The sequence below is a fragment of the Malaya genurostris genome, chromosome 3 (genome assembly GCF_030247185.1).
Source record: "Malaya genurostris strain Urasoe2022 chromosome 3, Malgen_1.1, whole genome shotgun sequence".
NCBI classification, from domain to species: Eukaryota; Metazoa; Arthropoda; class Insecta; order Diptera; family Culicidae; genus Malaya; species Malaya genurostris.
Window position 1 is genome coordinate 290400307 of NC_080572.1, and position 23470 is coordinate 290423776.

The following is a 23470-nucleotide window of genomic DNA, read 5'->3' on the forward strand; positions in this document are numbered from 1 at the left end:
GAACCAACAAAATGTGACAATGAAAAAGTGACACTCTACACGATAAAGTAAACTAAATCACAAAATAAAAACAAAACAAAGCCAAAGTCTTCGTTTACAGCAAGGTTCATTGAAATGTGAGAGGGTGCTGCCAACAGTTGTTCGAGTTAGCGCGAAACTCGTCTATTCCATCTGGTATCGGTATGGTGTTAGAGGAAAAAAATCACACTAAATTTTACTAACTTATTTTACATTGATTATACGTTTTTATGTGAATTATAGCGTAATTTATGTAACAGCGAGAGTTTTTAGTGTTAATTACATCATGAATATGTAGAAACTGCAAAAAATCTGTCGAGAGGAGAGAGCAACTGATGGTAAATATGGTGCATGAGTGTTTTGAATGTGTAGAAAGCACAAAGTTTGTACATGTACTACAAACTTTGGGTGCGTTCTGAAAGTTCAACAGTTAATTTCAAACACAAAAATTCAAATTAAAGGATTTATGGTCCCATACAAAATTAATGAATTTTATGCGATTCTGGAATTACTGGGTGATGAGGAGGATAGAGGATGACAATCCAAAAAAGCTTCAAAGTCATATTAATTTATGGCCATACGAATCGTTTTCGGTTATGCTGCAGTTTCGACATTACAGGGTAATAAGTGAATAGAACTTTAAATTGTCGCTTGAAACGACGGCCATTAAAATAATGTCATGAGAACTAAAAACAACGAAGAATATTCATGCAAAAAACACATGGGGATGATAAAAAAAAAGTATCATCTCACTGCTAGGTGGATTAAGCACGTTTTTGTAAGTTATAGACATTACGAAGCGTTACGTGCGTTACTTTTCTGTAAGTTATAGATATTAAACATTAGTTGCATGTCGATATTTAGAAACCCAAAATATCGATGACGCGCACGTTTTCAAAAAGTACATCGAATTGTTAGCTTATAGATTTTGAGTAGATATAATGGGCTTAAATAAGTTCTTATTCGATAAATTAGTTTAGATCATTAGATATCTGTGCATATGTGCGTAAGTATGCACTCACTTGTGTTCGAAATGGCTGAATTGGTTTCAACTTAGGCTCAAATGGAAGGCACTATTGTTTCATAGTTTAAATCGTTATGGATCTGCACAAATTCACATGGGATATAGTGGTCCCCGGATTCCGGTACCGGAAGTAGCGGAAATAGTGGTTAAATACTGAAAAATAAAACTCCTTTCTTTTTCTAAGAGGTGCCCCAACCGGTTTTCCCAAACGTTGATTAAAAAATGTTCCTGAATTTTTTGGGAATATTATAATGAGTTGTCAAAATTCTAAAATGTGACATGTTCACTACGGTGCTAATGTTTTGGGGTCACCTCTAATTTCATAAAGAGGTAGTGTTCAAAAGTTTAAGCACCTCAATAAAAGTCCCTATGCAAAATTTGTGTCGGATATGAGTAAGTGGTGCCGCTTGGTGGTTGAAGTTTTAAAATTTTCTGACTTGATTTTTATTCACACTACCGCTTTGTGAAATAAGAAATGACCCCGAGATATTGCCCCACAAACGCTCACATTTCTCAGAGATGGTCAGGCCATTTTCTCAAACTTAGATTCTAATGGAAGGTTTTACGGTCTTTTACGGAATTGTTGAGTTGTGTTCGGATCTGACTTTCGCATGAAGACTAGGCTACCACCATAAACTTACCAGTAAAAGGAATTTATGCCATTGTCAACACAAATAGGCGATAAACAACTTTCTGGTCAAGGGTTCGATTGAAACGTTCATGGTTGAGAAACACTACCGATTTTGCTAAGCGCAATGTCAAACATCATGTATGTTAAATGAAAATGTTTGAGTGTGCTTCTTATACTGGAGACACCATTGTTTGTATCTTTCGGCACAGAATTGGATTGAAGTTAAAATTTACGAAATTAGTGAAAGCTTCAACACCTTGGACTAGTCTCACAAGCTTCGAAAATGTCTAAGCCATTATAAAGAGTAAAAGCACAGACTAGCAGACAGGACACCATAATTAGATTCTTTAATCATTTTAACGGTCATTTCAAATATTCCTTTAGTTGGGACAGTACTCGCATATGACATGATGGCGCCACGCTACCCTATAAAAACATCTAGTCTGTCATCTAGACTGTGTTTATTTTTTCATTTACCAACAGAGTTGCCATTCATACAGAATTATTTGTAATGTATTGATTTGTATACGCCCATGCGAATTTCATGCAGGATACAGATTTAATACATATTGAACCGAATCGAATGTTTTGTTACGATATTTACTTACTTCTTGTCGGACGCCATTTGATTTCGGGTGAAAATTACAACACAATCAAAAATAGTTTAGATGAACAACGTTGAGAAAAATAAATTGTTACTGTCCAACATCGCTAATAAAGTTAAATATATTATCAATGTAACCCCATAATTCATCGCAACGATTAATTTTAAAATATTACACAAAGTCTGATGAAATCAGGCATCCCTGCAAGCAGCTGATCGGTGTTGACAAGCGAGGGGGAACCAACTAGTAAAAAAACTTCTACATAACACAAGGGGTGTACCGATAGTAAATAGTCCGCGCAGTTCAATATAGGTGGAAATAGTGCATAACGAAAAATTAATTTTTTTAATAATTTACTCATAGTGTCATGTCTGTTAGTCTGTGGTAAAAGTGTATCACTCGGAAGATTTGGCGTTCTCTTTCTAAAAGCTACGTACTAAACCTCGGCATGCCTCGAAGGTGTCACTAGCCAAACCATTCTCATTAGTGGAGGTGATTACAATGTTCACTAAATAAATGCGTCGAAGCTTCTACGATGTTTGAGCACTGTGAAGAAAAATTGAAATGAACACTTTCATTACTCTCGATATATTCGCGCCCCTTTATTCTTGTGGAAGAGACTATTACTTTTTACTAGATATTACAAAAGGTGACCTCGCCAATAGGACTTACGGGCTCGCATTCGATCTTCGATACAAGAAATTTAAACTTGAATCTTGATGAGCAAATGCACCTCCATTTGAAACAGGTACATTCACTTCAATTAAATAACACGAACGGCGTAATCTACATTCAGTTCTAGAAGGAGTGACAAGCAATTGAATTTGTGGAGTATAAATCAATACAATATCCCAGTATACCAGGAGAATCATGTCATAAAGGTTCGTGCGTGTGTGTGATCTTCCCTTCAGCCACTACTGACGAATTCAGTCGAAGATCCATGTTGCAGTACGGAAGATTCTATCCCTCGAAAAAGAAATGTGGACAAAGTTTTCGTCGGTACATACAATGACGCAATGCCTGAAAAAAAAAACAAACAAAGAAGACAAAACCTGAACCTTAATCACGAGATTTAAAAAAGGTGGGTGGGTAATGTCAGAGACATAACTGAATGTCGTGAATACGAAAACAACTGACATGTTCCTTAACACTTCCGAATATCAATTGTATGAATTATGCAAGCATTCTTCTTTTCCACATTTTTCGCAAAATCAAAGAAGGCTTCACTTGATCTAGATTACTATGAATTTCACATAGCGAAAAGTGCAAAAATCTAATCAAACAGGTCTAGATTTGCACTAAACTGAGGATATTTACCATCGATTTGCGAGCAAGAAATCCTAATAGTTCTTTAGAAAACTTTAGAGCCATTAGAACGACTGATTTTGTGTAATGCTCTCCACCGTTGCTTTTTCATCCATGCAAATGAGTGGCAGCTGCAAACGACACCAAATACATCTGCTCGCAGTTGAGAAGTATCTTTTTACGTGATTTCGTTTGAAGCTTTTTCACTAATGGGCGGTCCTAACGGCTATAAAAATAGCCGCATACAGAATTTTAGTGTGGATTATTTCATTTCGGATTTGCATAATTTATTGAAAGAAACTATCAATATGCTGTAGGGATTCGTTTTTAGCATTCAGAAGGACCAAATTGAGGAACTCACTACGATATTCAACACTTTTCGGGACATTTTTCTCGAACGATTTGTTGTACAGCAGCAAATATTTTGTTCTCTTCCATAGTAAAGTAAGTCGTATTCACGACAAAAAAACCTTTTCGACGCCAAATCAATGGACTAGGACGAGAATAGTGAAGCATTACCCTCAAATTTAAGAATTGATTACCCGATAGCAATGTGAACCGTCTCAATATAAATATTTGAGGTTCCAAGTCATAGGCGACCATGGGGGAATCCGAAGTCAGATTTTCAGGTATTTTATCAAATGCTTAAGTGTCGAATAGGTTGATCGCACATCATCAAATGAAAACCGTCCGTTTTTTTTAACTAATCATACGAATATGGCACGATTGCTTTGGAAATCATTTGGATCCCTCTTCATATTATACATTCAATGCATGTTTCAGCATATTCTCACTCGCCTCATTATTCCCATGCATGGTTAACGTTGGAAGGAACCACGGAGCTCTTATTTTATGCTACATCACCCTTACTATCACAATTTTCCTCACAATCAGCTGCTCTCTCCTTCTTCGACTGACTGCCGTCTGGTGGTAAATGAACCGAAAGGAAAATTCTGCGGATGTGACGCGGAAAAAGCAATTTTCACTAGCTTTCGTTTATATAAATAAGTACATAACAATCCCGTGTATGTGTGAGTGAAAGTGTGAAATTCTTTCAACAGATCGTTTATTCCGAGTCCTTATTATATAGACGGGATAATGCAGACAGAAAGCCATTACCCCATCATTATTCACATCATTTTACCGCAAATTCCTGTTCGTAGCCGTAGCCGTAGCCGTAAAGATCTCGGTGAATCATCATTTGGAACTTTGCACGTCTATTTCTATGTAAATCCACGTATGTATATGTATTTTCGCAACCGGTGGTTGTTTTCAAATGACAGTAATAAATACAGGTACAGTTAATAGCTACTAAGCCATGTCACTGTTGAGTGAATGAATTCAGAATTTTTGAGAAGTCAGATAACAGACAGAACTATTTTGTACACGGAACCAGAAAACATCCCTGTTTTTAGTTATATCCATCCAATTTTTGAGTACTAGCCATCTTATAAATTTCTAGTATTTTGCATTCATATAAGAATCATAAAATCATAAAATTTCATTCAACTGTTTAGTTTCAATATTTGTTTCTAGTTCTGTCTAGACATTGTCACTCCGAAGTGCGGTGCCACTCGGTCACTCGGGGTTGTAAAAGTGAGCAACATTCCATTCGGGTCGTGTATCTTTTCTTGGTCGAGACTCCATGCGTAAGGAGAGTGGAATGTTCTTTTTTTTTTGACAGACAGGAAGACAACAGTCAGATATAAGCTCGCATGGCACTAAGGTTTCTGCGTTTCTCTGTATTTCATAAAAGTTTCATGAGCTTTGTATAAATATCACGACAATTGGGGGGAGGACAATAGCACATTCAATACATACTCGTTTTAATAACAAGACAAGACAAATATCGATGAGATAAGATGTGTTAAGCTACTCTATGTACAAAAGTTGAAGAAAATAAAACCAAAGATTAATACACATTGCTTCAGGGTACCGGTCGTCTTCCCAGTTTGTACAATCCAAAGAATGTCTTCTCCTGGAAGGCCAGATGGACACGTCCTTCGTCCATATCTTTGATTTCCAGCTGAGAACCGTTGTCCAGGTCGACCAGAGAAGCCGTGTAACATGTGTTGGTTTTCTTGCCGTGCTGACCATGAACCGAACAGGCGGCATGGTTTCTACCGTTGACCACAATGTTGAAGCCACTGATTGGGTGTTGATCGGTGTAGGTAATCTACGGGCGATAAGAAAAGGTAATTTGACTTACTTAGGCCTAAATAGAAAAAAATTATCTACCTGAGCGTACACAAAGTATAGTCCCGTGTCATTTACGGTGAGCGTGCCGTTACTTGATAACTTGAAAACTCCAGAATTCAGGGATTCCTGATTTGCCGCTCCGATCGGAAGCCAGGGCCAGTTGACATGATTGGTGGCACGATGAATGATGTACTGTGGGTGGTACTTGGCCAGATGAAGAGCGTTTACACGGGCCGGGGCTGCCGCTTTGCGCATCACTCGTCCCACCCGCTGAATCGGTTGCTGGCGAGCTTCCTGAAAGAGAAGTTGCGATCGAGAATTATAGGGATAAGAAAAACAAAACGTTTGATATAAAATTTGTATCGTTTGTTTCAAGATGCTACATTTGTCAATCCATTGCAAATTCTTATCAGGTGTTCAACTTTGCTTCCGCTGTTTTTTTTTCCAAAATTGGAATTGCGAAAAAGTACTTACAGATGTATTATTCAAAGTATTGTCCATCGCTAGCGACAACTTTTATCCCATCTTTCCGGCAATTTTCGGATCCCGCCTCGAAGAAAGGAGTCCACTTTTGACGGTATCCATGAAGTAATCCATTTTTCCAACTCTTCGAAGGATTGAAAATGTTCATCTGTCAGGCCGTGTGCCATCGAACGCTGCTCTTCATCAAGCAATGCTTCTAGTTGTTCATCTTAGAAGGTTTCTTCTCTTCCACCACCATGTTTGTCTTCGACACGTTCTTTTACTCAGAGCAGCATCACCGTAAGTTTCTGAGAGCATTCGATGCGCTTCAGCTGCATTTTTTTACGAATTGTAACAGAAAAGTAAAACTTCCCGCAAATGGCGAGAATTAGGCACATAAACAGACATTTTGGAGCGTGAATAATACGAAAACAAGAACAACTGTCACTAAAACGGCGATAACAATTCGTTAGGCACTGTACACACTCACTTTAAAGGCATTATCATCTATGTATTTGGCCAGCCTTAGCTGGTACAGCCACCTATCGGAAAACGACGGAATCAAAGTTGTGCACTTGATATATTATTAGAATAAATACAGTAACTATTGTATAGTTTTTGTATTGCCCTAAGTAGCATGCATTAAACACATGCAATAAGTCTTGAAGTCTTTGCGGGAGTTCTATCGTAGATAAATCGCTTTTGCAAGCTTGCTAATGAGATGTGAGGTACTAAGCCCTCTGGTTATAAAAGACTTCGAGAGGCGTGTCGAATGTTACGGAAATCAAGTTAGGAAATATTGACTCGGAGAAAATATTTTACACGGACGGATTACTATTACGATCTCATTTAAGTCTCAATAGCCTGCACCTGTTTATAGTGGTGCATATAAAAAAGACTGCCCCAGAAAGTATGGACGCACTTTGATTTCGCTGTAAATAATTCACAAGTGTTAGATATTCAAATTTTATTCGATATACTGATAATATTAGACTACAACAACAGAATATTATTCTCAACATTTGCTGGTTAGCCATTGTAGACTAGCTGGCGCACCTTCTTGCGAACGTTCCTCATTAAATTCCGTATAGACTTCTTGGCGGCAAGTCTTGACACTTTTTTCCAATCTTTTTCGAACTGTTGAATGGTTTCGGCTGCCGAGACATGTTTCCTAAGATGTGCCTTCGTTAATGCCTAAAATTCCTCAATTGGTCGAAGTTGTGGGCAATTTGGTGGATTCATGTCTTTTGGGACGAAAGTGACATTTTTGGTAGTATACCATTCTACCGTTGATTTTGAGTAGTGGCAAGAAGCAAGATCTCGCCAGAAGACAACAGGATCCTTGTGGTTTCGAATCATTGGTAGAAGTCGTTTTTGTAAGCATTCCTTGATGTATATTTCGCTGTTCATTGAAGCAGTGAGGATGAAGGGTTTCGAAATCTTACCGCAGCTACAAATTGCTTGCCAGACCATGGCTTTCTTAACAAAATTTTCGACTTCAATCGATATCTCGGACTGGTTTAACACTTGCCCTTCTCGCACCGTATAATATTGTGGTCCCGGCAAGGATTTGTAATCGAGTTTCACTTAGGTTTCGTCGTCCATGATTATGCAGTTCAAATTTCCAGCAAGAATTGTATTATACAACTTTCGAACCCTCGGCCTGATCGATGCTTCTTGTTTCGGACTACGTTTTGGTTGTTACTGCTTCTTATAGGTTCGAAGATTCAAACGTTCTTTAGCACGAAGAACATTTGACTTCGAAGTGCCCACTTTTTTGGCCACATCCCGAACTGAAACCGCATTCTTTTGCTCGAACGCCTTCAGTATACGTTTATCCAACTGAGTGTTAGCAGGACCTTTTTTCGACCCGTTCCCGGTTTATCCTCAAAGGTGTTATCCTCACCGAACTTCCTGATTGCATTTCGCACGGCTTTTCACTTACTCCTTCCATTTTTGCTATCTTTCTCAGTGACAGTCCGCGTTCTGTGCACCATTTGTACACAATTTTTCGACGTTGTTCTGCTGAAAGTCCACGCATTTTGAAAAAAAAACTAATGAAAACGAATAAACAACTGCACAAGTGGTTAAAGAATAGTGTAAACAACAGGACGCAGCCATAAAAATTGACAGATTCTGAACCATTGCGAAATCACAGCGGTTTTTGGTTGCGTCCATACTTTCTGGGACAGTCTTTATTTCGGTGCGTCGTTATAATCGTTCAAAATTTTCAATCGCACGAGCTACGAGTCTATGCTACGAAACGGAAAGAAAATATACGGAATATTGGTTTTTCAAATATTCACAAATCTTTGTTAATGTTAACGGCAATATCGTGAGATTTTATAAAGTACCCCACAAGGCAAAGCGGGAAAGAAAAGATTTAGATCGTTATGAACAATTACTAAATGCAACCAATATTTTAGATAACAATAGTTTTTAGTCGGGTTATTAGTTACAAAAGACAATGCAAATTTTTATACACAATAAATATCTCATCTACACACTTAAAACCATTTCTTGAGCTCGGCATAATAAAATGCCGGAACTGATCAGCAACACGTAAATTTGCTGATTGCTCAGTAATCAATACGCATGTTTCTGAACTTCGTTAAATGCATTCACTTTTATTTCGGTAAAATGCTTCACTTTGCCGAAATTTGGCATGATTGCTTGCTGAATTTATCAGTAAACAACAGATATGCCGACATCAGCAGAGACGTTTGCCGAGATTTCGGAATATGCGCTAGCTGTTGCCGAGATGCAGCACGACAGCTGTCATTTATTGTCGCGTTACATTTTCGCTTCGCATTGTGCGATTATTTTCTAATGAAATTCTCGAGTGAAAAAATTGATAATCTTCGAAGAAGCATGGAACCACTTGCAAGTAAAAATATTGAATAAATATAGTGACATGTTTCGCTTTATAAAAAGCGACTTTATCAGAGCACTCCCGATTATAAGGGAAAAACACCCAACACGGGGCTCATAGCGTCCTTGAGACAAAACTTTGGGGGATAATTCAATAGATCAAAGTAAGTTTATTTTTTGAACAATACCGTATATGCATCATTAAATATTGAACATTTTTGTAAGCCAAAAATCAATATATATTTTTATTTTCATATTTCCAGCTCGACTCAAGGTGGCCGCATCTGGAAACGCCGCTTTTTTTATGCTACATGTTTTCAGGTAGAGGCTTTAAGCACTACTGGCAACAAATTTGTAAGCCTCTTTTAAGTGTTAATAAAATGAATTTTTGATCCTGAATGGCGTGTTTATAATGTTGAGAAATTTCAAACAAAATTAATTTACTAGATTTTTAATTACTGATGATTCGGTAATTTTTTTTTTTCATTTGTTCGTTTTATTGGATTGCCGAATATTCAGTGAACGTTTCCCTGAGCAAACAGTAAATCTTATGCTGACGATTTCGGCAATATTTGACGTTTGTCAAATTTGAGGGTGCCGAGACGCTCAGTAATTTTATTTTTGCCGAGATGGTTGCTGATTACTCGGCTGTGCGAATCTCGGCATTATTTTGCCGAGACTCAGCTAAAAAATTTAAGTGTGTAAAGAGTGAAAATAATCACTAAACCAAAATGTCCCCGCTTCGCCCCCTTTTCATCTAGTAAATATATGTATATTCTTTATGAGAATGGCAAAACTTGTTCAAATATATTTCATTGATGAGAAATCTTTTTGCCTTTCTCATATAGAAAGGCTATGCAATCACTGTAAAAAACGACTTTCGAACGGAGCCTCGGAGACCCATAGTGTTATATACCATTCGACTCAGCTCGACGAACTGAGCAAATGTCTGTGTGTGTGTATGTGTCCGTGTGTGTGTATATGTGTGTGTATGTAACAAAAATATGCACTTTTCTCAGAGATGGCTGTACCGATTTTCACAAACAAAGATTCAAATGAAAGGTCTCATAGTCCCATAGCCTGCTATTGAATTTCATTCCGATCCGACTTCCGGTTCCGGAGATATAGGATGATATGTACCAAAAAAGTGGAAAAAACATGCGCTCACTTTTTTCAGCGATGGCTGAACCTATTTTTACAAACTAAGATACAAATAAAAGGTATTATGGTCCATAGCTTGCTATTGAATTTCATTTGAATGTGACTTCCGGTTCCGGAATTATATGGTAATATGTGAAAATTTGAGAAAAAGTTTACACTCAATTATCTCTGGAACAACTCAACCGATTTTTGCAAACTAAGATTCAAATGAAAGGTCTTATAATATCCTGAAAATTTGTAGAACATTTTATCTGGATCCGACTACCGGTTCCGGAATTAAAGCGTTATAAGTGGAAAATTACCAATTTTATTAGTATTTTTCCACGAACGATGGTCAAAAAAGGGTACAAATCCCATAAAACTGTCTGATAAATTCTTCTAGTTTACAGAGCTTGTTAGTTTGTGGGCATAAAAACTTAATTCGGCACTACTGGTTCCCTCTTTTCCTGTGGAGAAGAAAAACTCCTAAAACTAAATTCACTTCGATTTCTCTGCGATGCTTGAACCGATTTTCACAAATCTTGATTTGAATTAAAGTTCATACTGTCTTTAAACCTACTGTGAAATTTCATCCGGATCCGACTTCCGGTTCCGCAGTTACAGGGCGATGAGTGTCAAAGTTTTCAAATCGCCATATAGAGTGACAATATGTACAACACCGAAAGAAGAAGAAAACACAAAACGAACAAGGCGTGCTTTGTTCTATTTCGTACACGTTGTGTAGTGATGTCAATAATAATAATAATAATAATAATAATAATAATAATAATAATAATAATAATAATAATAATAATAATAATAATAATAATAATAATAATAATAATAATAATAATAATAATAATTATAATAATAATAATAATAATAAAAATAATAATATCAATAATAATAATAATAATAATAATAATAATAATAATAATAAAAATAATAAAAATAATAATCCTATTACATGTTTTATGCTGTTTAGCTTGACTTACATATGCAGAAGTAACAAAAACGTAGGTTCGTTTCGTTTGTTAGATTTCGTTTAATTGGTTTAATCGAAATAGAGTATGAGATAGTAAGTATAGGTTTAACTACGTTCAAAACTGTTCCAATTTGTAGGTCATATTTGTTGGTAGTAAACGAACCAACTTTGGCTATTCCGTTTATCTGAATCCGGTCTCGGAAGAATTGGGAATAGTGATCAAAAATTGAAAAAAGGATCTCACTTACTTTTCTTGGAGATGGCCAAATCGATTTTCACAAACTTATAGGTTCAAAAGAAAAGTCTTACAGTTTCATACAGAATTCCTTAATTTGTTGTGGATACTTCTTTCGGTTCCGGAACTACAGGGTAAACAGATTTTATAGAGTTTGTTAGATTAGGTTCGAACAAACTTTCCTATTTCTATTCAATAATCAGTTGTTTTTGCGAATTTCACGGTTTTATTTATGATGTAATGAGTAATATGAGAAAGGCATCATTACACCACTAGGTGGATTAAAATAGGTTTTTTTTATTAAGACTACATTGGAAGAAAATAAGGCCAAAATTTCTATGTAAAACGGATGCTGCGACAAAGATGAATGGTCTTATGAAATGAATGTATGTATGAAAACTCTAATCATTTGAAAGAAGGTTTGGGGAATTATGGTACTAAAGCTATAATCAAAAGCATGTTAAGCTGAAGAACGGCAAAGAGAAACGTGACAATTGTTCTATTGAAATTTAGTTATAGGAAATTTTCTGTTTGCTCACATGACCCTGATCACGTTTCACCTTTCTGTCCTTAGGTCTACCTCCTTCGTTTTCACTTTAATACGATACTCGGAAAGTTTTATCATAGGGGAAGATGGGGTAAACGCTTAGTTCATTGGTTAGATAACTAAAATCGTCTTCCTCACTCTAGAAAATACGACCCTTACATGTAGTAAAGACACAATTGGTTTTTGATTATTTTTCCAGATATGATTGAACCGTCGCAACCAAAATTTTATAGTAATCTATTGTCATGACGGACTTTCGGTTTCATTAAAATTTCAGTGAAAAAATTTGGACTGTGCATTTGCCTCGGGGGTACGTTTTATCCCATCTTCCCCTACATGTTCCGAACCATAGCTTCTTGAATGCAGTTCAATTAGTGAAGGAAAAGTGAACTAAAGTGGTAGTCACAGTAAATGAAAGAAGATGCGAATTCTTTTCCAGAAAATTTCCACGAAAATTTGTCGCACTCGAACTCGGAAATCTGAATTTCAACTGTAAAAGCTTACCATATATGTTCCTGGATTCTTGATAACCTTCTGGTATTTGTTTTCTCCGTTGGTCAGCATAACCCTGCTGCGACGGTCATGTGGCTGGCTCGGTGGTTTGGTGGTGAAATCCGGCCCAACCTTGAAGGAAACTTCCGGTAAGCCCGTTTATTCATTTTAAATGGCACTGCGAATCACTTACTAGGTTGGGTTGTAAGTTTTGGATAACTTTCTCGCTTCTGGCAAATTCATTTCGTCTGATGGCGGATGTGCCCGAAGATGACTGCTCAGCAGCGCTGCTGGAGCTCGTCCGGAGAAGATTGTGATGCCTTCGCATAGAATGCTGCCTACCGGCGGCATCGGTCTCTTGGTGACGTGTTGGAATTTCGCTATAATTTATTCAATATAGGTTCATTTAGATTGCTTTGGAAAATTGCTTGAATACTTGTTGTTCGCACCTGCTTTCGTCATCCCAGTTGAGTTTAAGCTGCGGAGGAGGGCTGGCGGTTTCCTCCGGCCGCTGGCGCATTTGTTCGTAATGTGAATCCCGTCTCTGTTCCGGTTGCTGGTGATGAAGACGATGGCTATGATGACGGGAACGATTAAGATGTCGGTTCATATATGGCTCATCCAGAATCGGCACTCCTTGGTAGGTCATTCCGGTAATGGAGCGAGCCTTTCGTTTGCCGTCAAGCGTGTTGCTGACCGTCACGCTAATCTCCGTCTCGATGTCATCCGCACGGAAGTCCGGAATTCCGTACACACTGGTGCTGCCTTCTTCGATGTCATTTTCACCCTCGAATGACTCGCCGTATTCACCGGAACTGGAGAGAATTCCGTTTGTGTCGTACTGAAACAAAAACGGAACATCGCCTTTTAATACATAGAAGCAAAGACATTATATATTATAACGGTGACAGGCGTCAGAACTAGTTTCTAAACGACATATTTGTTTATCTTAAAGATCCCAAACATTTTTCAATTAACTCATCACAACATCCCATCACTGTTATTTATACGAATTAGCAAGAATGAAGAAGGGATGCCACGGGTCCTTAACCTTCTGGGAAAATCCTAACAAAATATTGACCATCAATCTTGACCAGTGGCGCCCTTGGCAAACAAAATCCACCTCGAACATAAACGAACGACAGTTTGGTCCTAGTGGAGCGTCCCGTCGGCGAGCGTCGGAACAGCGTTGGCGTTGTTTTGGGTCGTAACGCTATTTTCAACTTGCCGTGATACATATAAATAACTCGTGCATGCAATAATATTTAAACTCACAACAATCCATAAATTTCCGAACCAATTAAACATCTGACCAATTCTCGGTCGCCCGAAAGACGCGCGTCACTGCGGTTCCTCCTCTACGCATAGTCGGTGGTGATACGTGAATGTTGCTTCCGCCGTTGAAAATAAGACGTTGTAAGATAAATGACGATTTAGTTAGCTGATGTTTGGGTTTTCCAGTTTTCACGGCTAATCTTTGAACTGGATTATTTGTGATGAAAACATTCAACTTTTAACACATTTTATTAGTTTCGCTTTCCACGGTCGGTTCGAGTTCATCCAATCAGTACTACACTATGATTTTGGTAACACCTAAAAATATCGCCGCCTACTTAAAAGCACGTTATTCTACAAAGTCGAGCAGAACAAAACCGAAACGAGTTATTATTGACTCAGAACGAAAATGTTTATCATTAATCATCATTAGATATTAGCGGCCCTTACACGATCATTAAAAGTGTCATTACTAAGTAATGGCACTTCTGTTCAAACGCTCGTCATTACTGCATTACTGTACAACATTACTTTTTAGCATTACACGTTCATTATTAATGATGAGTATTTGTAACTACTCCAGCAATAGCAATAGCAATATTTTTATTTTCGTTTAGCTGAAAATAAATTTGATTTGCCATTGAAACGTTAAGGTTAATGAAATATTAACAATTTAAATCAACACTTTGTCATTTTTTCGCGTATAGTTCTAAAGATATTCAGCACTTCCACCAAAAAAATAAGAAGAAGAAATAATGTTGGTAATGATGGAACATCCGGAGTTCCATCATTACTCGTGTCATTACTGAAATCGTAAACCTTACACGATCATTTTAGTAATGACACTTTTAATGATCGTGTAAGGGCCGCTATTAACCCGCAAAATTACCGCATTTATTGGGTTCCTCAACTAAATTGGATAACTATTAAACACAGTTTTTGATGTTTTCAACTTTAATGACATGATTAAATCACGCGAAATGCCTCTACCATGCGCATTTGCAATTGTACCTTCGATGTAGGTAAGTTTAACTGTGGCAGCCCGTTTGGCATAAAGTCATTTGGCATAATGAATATTGGGCATAATAATTATTCGGCATTATTGTCATTTGGTATAATGCCATTTGTCATAATAATATGTTTACTCGCAATATTTTATTTTAATGTGAAATTTTGTTTGTCTTTCGATTAAGTGATGTTCTGCAGGGATAACTCGAACGAAAAATGCGAATGTTATTTTCGGTTCAAATATTTAGATGATATTAGGTAAATTAGCATTGTTATTGTTTATTTTTTAAATTCTGTAGTAAATAGCACACTATCATTTTATATAAGCAACTCACTTAGTGCTAGCCTGAAGTTAGTGTTTGCAGGGATTACCCAAAGCTAAGGGCTATCCATCAGTTAAGCCCGAACGAGCGGCAGTGAGGTTGGACAGTAGGTCATTAATAACGATGAGGCATAGCCTTTTTTTGACCATTCAAAATCGCAGTAAATTAGAACAAATTCTATTAAGCAACATGTTGGTCTGTTATGCCAAATGACAGTCTTTTATAACTCCTAAACTCCTCGAAAAATTGATCCAGATTCGACTTGTGGTTCCGGTATTTCAGTCCGATAAGTGAAATTTTTTCAATTTCATGGGTATTTCTTCACAAGTTTTTGGCGCCATTTTTTATAAAACTTACTGCTAAATTCATCTAGCTGGCTGGTTAGTGAGGGGACTACTAGTTCTCAGTTTCTGGTTCCGAAAACAACGATAATACACGGAAAGACCGAAATCAGCATTTTGGCGAAAAAATTAGTTGATTTTATGATTTTAGTTAGTTATTTTTTGAAACAACTAAAAAATTCTTACTTATACTCATTTAGATTTTTTTAATTCTCATTCCTTAATAATAATAATAAAATATTTGTTGAAATGGCTATTTTTAGTTGAATTCACCAATTAAACGTGCTGTGATTTCTTAGCTAAGACACACTTCATTTTCATTCAACTATTTTTTTAGGAAGGAGGAAAAGGCATAAACGAAACATAAACTTCTTTTCAAAAATTTTTCTTCTAAATCGCAGAAATCGCAGAAATTCTACTTCGCGAAATCGACTCTCTCACTGAAAACTTTGAGCACTCGGAAAACAAAATACAAGTGCAGTACACCGGACGGAGTAGCCCGGAAGGTTGAAAGATACAAAAAACATCATTTGACATATACAATTATTACACACAATCGCTTCAAATGCTCACAAATTCTGAATGAATACACTTTCCATTAAGAGTTTACGTCATTTTTACATATCGGCTTAGAAATTTATATATCAATATATCGTAACACATGCGAAAAACATCAAAACAATTTGCAAGCAGTTTCAACAAGACTGTCCTTTTTACCTTTTTAATGATTGTTTTGCTTTGACACTTCTCATGAGTTTTTGGCTAATAAACTTGTTAATAAAACCAATTTCATTTGTGTTTTCTTTGTGCTGTCATTCAGCAATGATGGCGATAGATAAATAAAAACAAATTTTCTGATTTTAATAACAAATTTAGTTGTCAATGAGAATTTCGTGTTGGATTGAGATATTGCTGGTTTGTGTCAAGGATATTTGCCAGCTAAACACATTCTCTAAAAATAAGTGTTTTTTTCAGCGATGTAAATTCTCAATTCTAACTTATTTCATAGTTTTTTTTTAAATTCTGTTTGTTAAAATCAACTAATTTAAAAAAAGTAATACGAATTAGGCGCAGAGCTAATTTCGGTCGTTCAGTGTAGTGAAGAAAAATTCCAGAACCGGAACCAACTTCGATTTCTCAGCAACGGTTAAACCGATTTTCACAAATCTTGATTAAAAACAAAGTTCTCATTGTTTTAAAAGATACTGCGCAATTTCAATTTCCTCCTAATTCCGGCTTCAAAATTGTATGTCGCTGAGTGAGAAACCTTTCAAACCGTCATAAAACATGACGATACAAAACCAATACGTGCCGGTACGGAAGAAGAAAACAGCATCGCCTTAGCGGGAAGGGTTGCCACATTAAAATCAAAATTGGATCAAATGTGTTTCGGAAGTTCAAAATATTATATTGAAAATCTGGGTATGAAAATGATAAGACTTGAAGTGCTACGAAATAAAAAAAAGTCATTAAATCGAATCTAAAAATGATAGATACTTTTTATTTAGAGGTAGCGTTTATTGTAATGTTTTTATGTTTTGCCTTTCTCTATAGAAAGGTATTAGAAATGCTTGAATAATCGACTATCGCACGGAGCCTCGGAAACTCATAGTGTTATATAACAATCGACTCAGCTCGACGAGATGGAGCACGTTTTACGAATTTATTTAATGCGGAATTCTTTCAGAGATGGCTGAACCCGTTTTAACAAACTTAGATTCGTTTAAAAGCTACTGTCGTGCCAATAATCAAGTTCAAAGATCAAATGGCTGTAACTTCTGGTTCCGGAGATATAATGGTATAAGTGACGTAACCGACAAAACACGTTGTTTTTTACCGCTCTTATATATAAGGGTGCCAATATTTAGGAATCGTCTCTAATTTCGTGAAGGGCTAGTGCTCAAACGCTTCGCACCTCGAAAAAAGTCTCCATGCAAAATTTGAGCTAAATCGTACATGGGTTAGGTTCTGCCCGGCGGTTAAGGTTTGAAAATTTATGATTGAAAAATCACCATAAGGGGGGTACATGAATTTTCCGAATTTTGTTTGATGCCAAAAGTCGTTAAATTGCATGAAACGTCGAGATTTAGTGTTATCTCGACAAATTTTTTTTTTAATATCGACTTTCTGGGACTGGCAAATTTTGAGTCCCTGAAAGTCGATTTTATCAAAAAAAAATCGAGATGACACTAAACCTCGACATTTCATGCAATTCTAAGACTTTTGGCATCAACAATTTTTTCTCTATTTCGAAAATTTCATTAACATCCCCCCTATGGTGATTTTTCATGATCTATGAAAATTCCACTTAGTGGATTAAAAAGGGTTTTTTTAGATCTTCTCATACAAATGAGCAACGCAAATGTCAAGCGCTTGGTTTGAGAAATGATGCCGAGTATGTGATTGTGAGCTTCTCGAATCAATCTGAATTAATTGGTGTCAAAAATGATAAAAAATTCATGAGACTGTTTTGAAGAAAAAGAAATACAATATCACACCACTAGGTGGATTAAGAAGGGGTTTTCTTAATAATTTTGCTGAAATACTGCCAAGATGTTGGCCCAATTGAAAGATATGGACAATCAACCAAATGATTTGGAGACTCATTCATTGAGATGTGTTTTGATATAATTAAACTGCAGTTAGATGAAGTTAAAATAAAGTTCTGTCCAGCAAAAATCCGGAATCACTTATTGTGTTGCAGCGGCACGGAAAGTGACCACTGCAAGAATTCTTATATAGCTACAGGTTTGTTTACCTAGGCGCCCACTTTCTGTGGTATAAATTTTACGGTGTTTCGAGCAGTGAGTCAAAAGTTATTCCGCAAAAGAGTGTGGACTGTGTGCCCAAGATAAGCGTCGTAGTGGAACATATGGCCGCATTCTGAACCAGAAGGTGTTGAGAACCGTCGGAGCAAACCCTGGACTATCAGATAAAAAAAAACACTCAAAAATACTGCGGTATTTCGAAAAATTCGTTTGCGAGCAGGGTATCGTTCTCATTGAGCCAGCAAGCATTAAAACAGAGCGTTTAAGCAAGAACTCGACCTCGGAAATTGTACCAGCAGGAATTTCGGATTTCGGACAGCTGGCCAAAAATTGTACATGGCGACGATACGACACGAGCAAAGACCAAAGTGACGAATAACGAATAAGACGATGGACTGAAAGCTGCTCAAGGAAGAATGCCTCGAAAACCGCGTACTATCTGTTATTATAACCCATTTGGCAAGATTTGGCTAGTTGCCACTACATCCGGGAAGTTATTCAGTGGTACCGCAATAATAACGTAGATTTCATCGTTAAAAACATAAATCCTCGCAACTCCCCGCAGTTCTGGCCCATCGAGAGATTTTGGGCAGTAATGAAGCGGGAGCTTAAGAAAAGTGGAAACTCGGGACGCGACGTAGATGACCAAAATGTGGAACAAATGTGCCAAGGAAGTTGACTCCGGAGGTGTGCAGCCATCAAAGGAAGGAATCAAGAAGAAAGTCCCAATTTTTACCTTTTTTATAGGGTAAGGGCTCCCTATTTCATCTCATTTGTAAGGACGTCGCCTTCAAACCCCGATTTAGCCACTAAAATTACTGTAACTATTTCATATTACTGCTTCATTCCCCTTGCTCCACGTTGAAAATTGATTCACATTTCTTGAAAATTCAACTAATATTTACAGAACAGCTAAAAATACTAATGATGTTTTCACTACTCTGCTCCTAATTTCATCTCAATGGATTTTTATCCATCCTATCGTTGATCTTTTATTCATCCTATAAATTAGCAATGGCGACAGCAATCAAAACAAAATATTCCACTATTACACTCTCACCCGCATTAGCATGGCTGCCAGATGGCTGACTAAACGCTGCCAGCTGGAAAATATGGCTTGCAGACATCCTGGTGACCGACTGCCTTACCGCTGCCAGATATACAACTCAAACGATACAACCGTACCCACCAGGATTTTTCCACATTATTATTATTGGTAAAAAATTTACTCGTTGAATTATCTAATTAATGGGGCAATGACTTACGGAGATCTAAAGAACTATCATTTAACATCATTTTATTAGTGAAAACAGATAGAACAGATATAGACTTTCTATGCAAAGTAATACATATTTTCTATGAAAATACCTGGCATCTCCGTGCACAGCCGATGAAACACACACACACACTTCACAGCGTTATGTTGGCGTATAGAGGAATGAAACCAGTGCTACTAGATTTGCCACAATGGTTATTTCAATAGTATTTAACACGTTCTTTCTGGTAATATTCGAAGCAGAAACAGTTTTATTGAAATATTAATATCAATAATATAATTAAGCTAATGTCACGGATACCAAAAACATACTTTTTGATGATAATTTGAGGAAGATAAACAATTTTTGTTTTGTAACATTATGAGATAACTTGGCAACTTTGCGAAACCAAATGAGATGAAAACAAAGCGCAATCAAGTGAACGAAGTGAAAAACTTTCATCTCATATTTTTGAAGACTTTTATTGCTTGTCGGGTAAATTTTGAAGTTTTTAATAGTTAACTAAACAATGAAGTTTTTAATAGTTAACTAATTATGAAGTCATCCAGCATTCAATGGTAGTGTAATTGTGCGAAATAGTGATCATGTTTTGAGACGAATCGATTAGTGGATGTTCAGAAACATTACGAAATGTAAATCTTGAGACGAAAATGTGTGTGTGTGTGTGTGTGTGTGTGTGAGTGTGTGTGTGTGTGTGTGTGTGTGTGTGTTGTGTGTGTTGTGTGTGTTGTGTGTGTTGTGTGTGTGTGTTGTGTGTGTGTGTGTGTGTATGTTGTGTGTGTGTGTGTGTGTGTGTGTGTGTGTGTGTGTGTGTGTGTGTGTGTGTGTGTGTGTGTGTGTGTGTGTGTGTGTGTGTGTGTGTGTGTGTGTGTGTTGTCAACTAAGAGGTCGAGATCTCAGAGATGGCTGGACCGATTTTGATCGAACTAGTCGCAAATGAAAGGTCTCCCCATCACCCAGAACGCTATTGAATGGTTTTGAGATCGGATGTTTACTTTTTGAGTTATACGAAGCTTTATGTCAAAATTTTTAGTTTTTGGCAGTATCTGTCACACTTGACCTTGAAAATAGAATATGTTTCTATACTTAGATTCCACACGGTAATAGCTATCCAACAAGTCATAGATTGTTAAAATCCGTCCATTTTCAACGGAGATATCGACATTTTTGTATAAGTGACTTTTTCCCCTATTCCAGCAGTAGGAGTTTTGAGCGCTGTATGACAAAGCAATGCTTGGGAGCAACGTAAAACACGATTTTTTATACTGTTACACACAATTGTTTCTAAGTACCAAAAAGACTGTGTACAGCATCCTTTTTCATGACAATTTGCCTCGGACCGATTTTAGCACGGTTCGTTTTTGGCAACATAATCGTTCGAATATGGTATATGTAAACCAGATGATATCAGCATTTTCGAGTTGGAAGTTATTCCATAATTATATTGATTTAAACTACTTACAGCAATAAATGCTGGAAGAACATGACTTCCATATACCATACGACTCAGGTCGTCGAGATCAGCAAATGCGTGTGCGACAAATAATTTCACTCAATTTTCTCGGAGATGGCTAAACCGTTTCTACAAACTCAGATTCATATGAAAAGTAGTATACTCTTAAACAAGATTTCTGAATTACGTTTGGATCCGACTTCTGATTGCGGAACCACAGGATGATATGTGAAATAATGCAATTTATTTTTCTGGTAGATGGCTGAACCGGTCTAAGATTCAAATGAAACCTAAATACCATCTATGATTCAAATGAGAGGTCTTAAAATCCTATGAAACATCTTACTTTTTAGTCAGATACGACTTCTGGTTTAGGAGATACAGGGTGATTAGTATAATAATGTCCACTTCACATAAATTAATCAGGTTTATCGGGTTTTCAGATTTGGGTAGTCGATTACCAAATAAATTTATTTCAGTTTAAGCGGTATTCGTTTCTGGATTCGGAATGTACCCCCAAATTTTAGTTCGCACTGCAATTTCTCAAAGATGTCTACACACTCCTCAGGTGAATTTAACTGATTTCGACATCTCATGGAATGTTCAATCGATTGTCACACGTTAAGATTGAAATTCGATACGATTTGCAGTCTCGGCATTACAGGGTAATGAGTGATTAAAATCTCAATTTGCCGTTTAAAACGACGATAATTAAAATAATGTCATGAGAACTAAAACACCTAAGAATATTCATGCAAAAAGCAAACGCGGATTGATAAAAAAAGGTATCATCTCACTGCTAGGTTAGAAATTAGAAACTGCTAGGTAAGAAATTAGCTTTATTAGAAACGAAGATAAATGATTTGTATTGATAATTTTTCCTTAAACCACAGTGAATAACCTTTGTTTAGTTGTAGTATGTACGTCAATTCGATACCGAGATTCAGATGATTTTCTAATGCCGGATTCTAAATGGACATAGCTTTATGTTTCGCTGGAAATGTTACTCATGCGGCAAATGATTGTAAACTTTAGATTGTAAACACTTCCAGCAAGTGAATGACGAAGATCCTGTTCGAAATAGAACTGCCACTGTTAATGGAAACCGAAAGTGTGACTTCGCTAGTATCACTAGAACCGAGAAGTGCATAATCTTACGATCGAATTCTGAAACAATAGCAAGATTTTTATTTTTGATTAAGGGGAACAACGAGAAGATCGATCGCAAAATTGCATATCTCACTCAAGAACTATTTCATACGATTTATTTGCGGAGATATATAAATTGAAGTAGAGTGATGTACTCTCTGTAGCAAATATAATTTTTGTCAGTGTGCTCTTAGTCGCCTAGAAGTAAGGTGATGCAAAATTTATTGCAGCAGAATAATAACTGTCGTGATATTTCAACTCTGGAAATAAACGTTTTCGACTTCATGTTGACAGCAGACAGGTGAAAATTTTAACATTTAAAAGGATTACTATTTTGAATGCACCATGAGCCAGTCATGGAAACAGTCGGCTGCTAAAGCGGGGTTAGGCTTTACGATACACAACAATTTCCACCAGTCAACTCAAAGGTTAACAATCTCACCTTAACAATAAATGGATATTTTCTTTCTGTTTCTAAACATCCCATCTACAAAAGTAGACTACTTCCCACGCTTAATTGATGGTGATGATTTCGTTATGTGACTGTTTCTATATCGGATCTCGGATCCATGGATTGAAAATTTTGCACGCGGGACGGAAGAGATGACAGGCGGAACACAAATCACTTGACGTTCCGCCGTTGGTCAACTCCCACTGGGACGCCCGTCTGACGTTTGTTTACAGCATTCTGCGGTGAATATTTCTTTTATTTCATCACTGTTGTTTTGGTCGATCAACCATTCATGATTGCATGATTTTATCGTAGAGCGTAGAAGTTCAAGTTTAGCTTGGGTCATGGGACCAGAAGATCAACAGCTGATGCACATTCGAAGAAAATACAGATGACTCTAGAGTAGCACCGCTTTGATGAAGCTGCTCAATAGATTAAATTAGAATTTTACTGCATCATTTGCGTAGAAAAAGGAAAAAATCTGCTTCACTGCGGTGATAGAGCAGTCATTGATCCGATATTAATTCTCCCATCAGCTCTAACAGATTGCCGAGAACGGAGGAAATAAATATTTACATCTGCCATTCCTGACTTGCTAGAAAATTAGTTAATTTATTAACACTTTCCTGCTCAAGTGGATATTTGTAACGTGAATAGTTCATTCGTTGAGCAAGCGGATTTTCGTCGATGTTTATGTTTTGTTTACATAGAGGCTTACATCCTTTTCTTGTGTGTTGCGAGATTCTCGGGCGTTTTGAGGGGTCAATTATGCCAATATGGAACATGAAACAGTTAAAAATTGAGATTTAGTCTGTAAACAAAAGATCAGACGAACAATTAAAATCAATGATATCTAATGTGCAACAAAGGTCACATAAACGCACGTGCTGCGACCGGAAACAGAACATTTT

The 23470-nt window shown here is 36.9% G+C and overlaps 1 protein-coding gene across 2 annotated transcripts in view; it reads right to left on the bottom strand.

Annotated features, from left to right (window-relative positions):
• Positions 1-5289: 5289 nt before the first annotated feature.
• The window catches only part of LOC131438990 (uncharacterized), a 46552-nt gene continuing 28371 nt past the window's right edge, over positions 5290-23470 (bottom strand). For both annotated transcript variants that reach the window (XM_058609447.1, XM_058609446.1), the window contains exons 3-7: positions 12964-13355; positions 12708-12894; positions 12527-12646; positions 5822-6076; positions 5290-5759 (exon numbers count right to left, since the gene is read on the bottom strand). In XM_058609447.1, coding sequence (XP_058465430.1) covers positions 5511-5759; positions 5822-6076; positions 12527-12646; positions 12708-12894; positions 12964-13355 — 1203 coding nt within the window. In that variant the 3' untranslated portion in view covers positions 5290-5510. The remainder of the gene's footprint in view (positions 5760-5821; positions 6077-12526; positions 12647-12707; positions 12895-12963; positions 13356-23470) is intronic.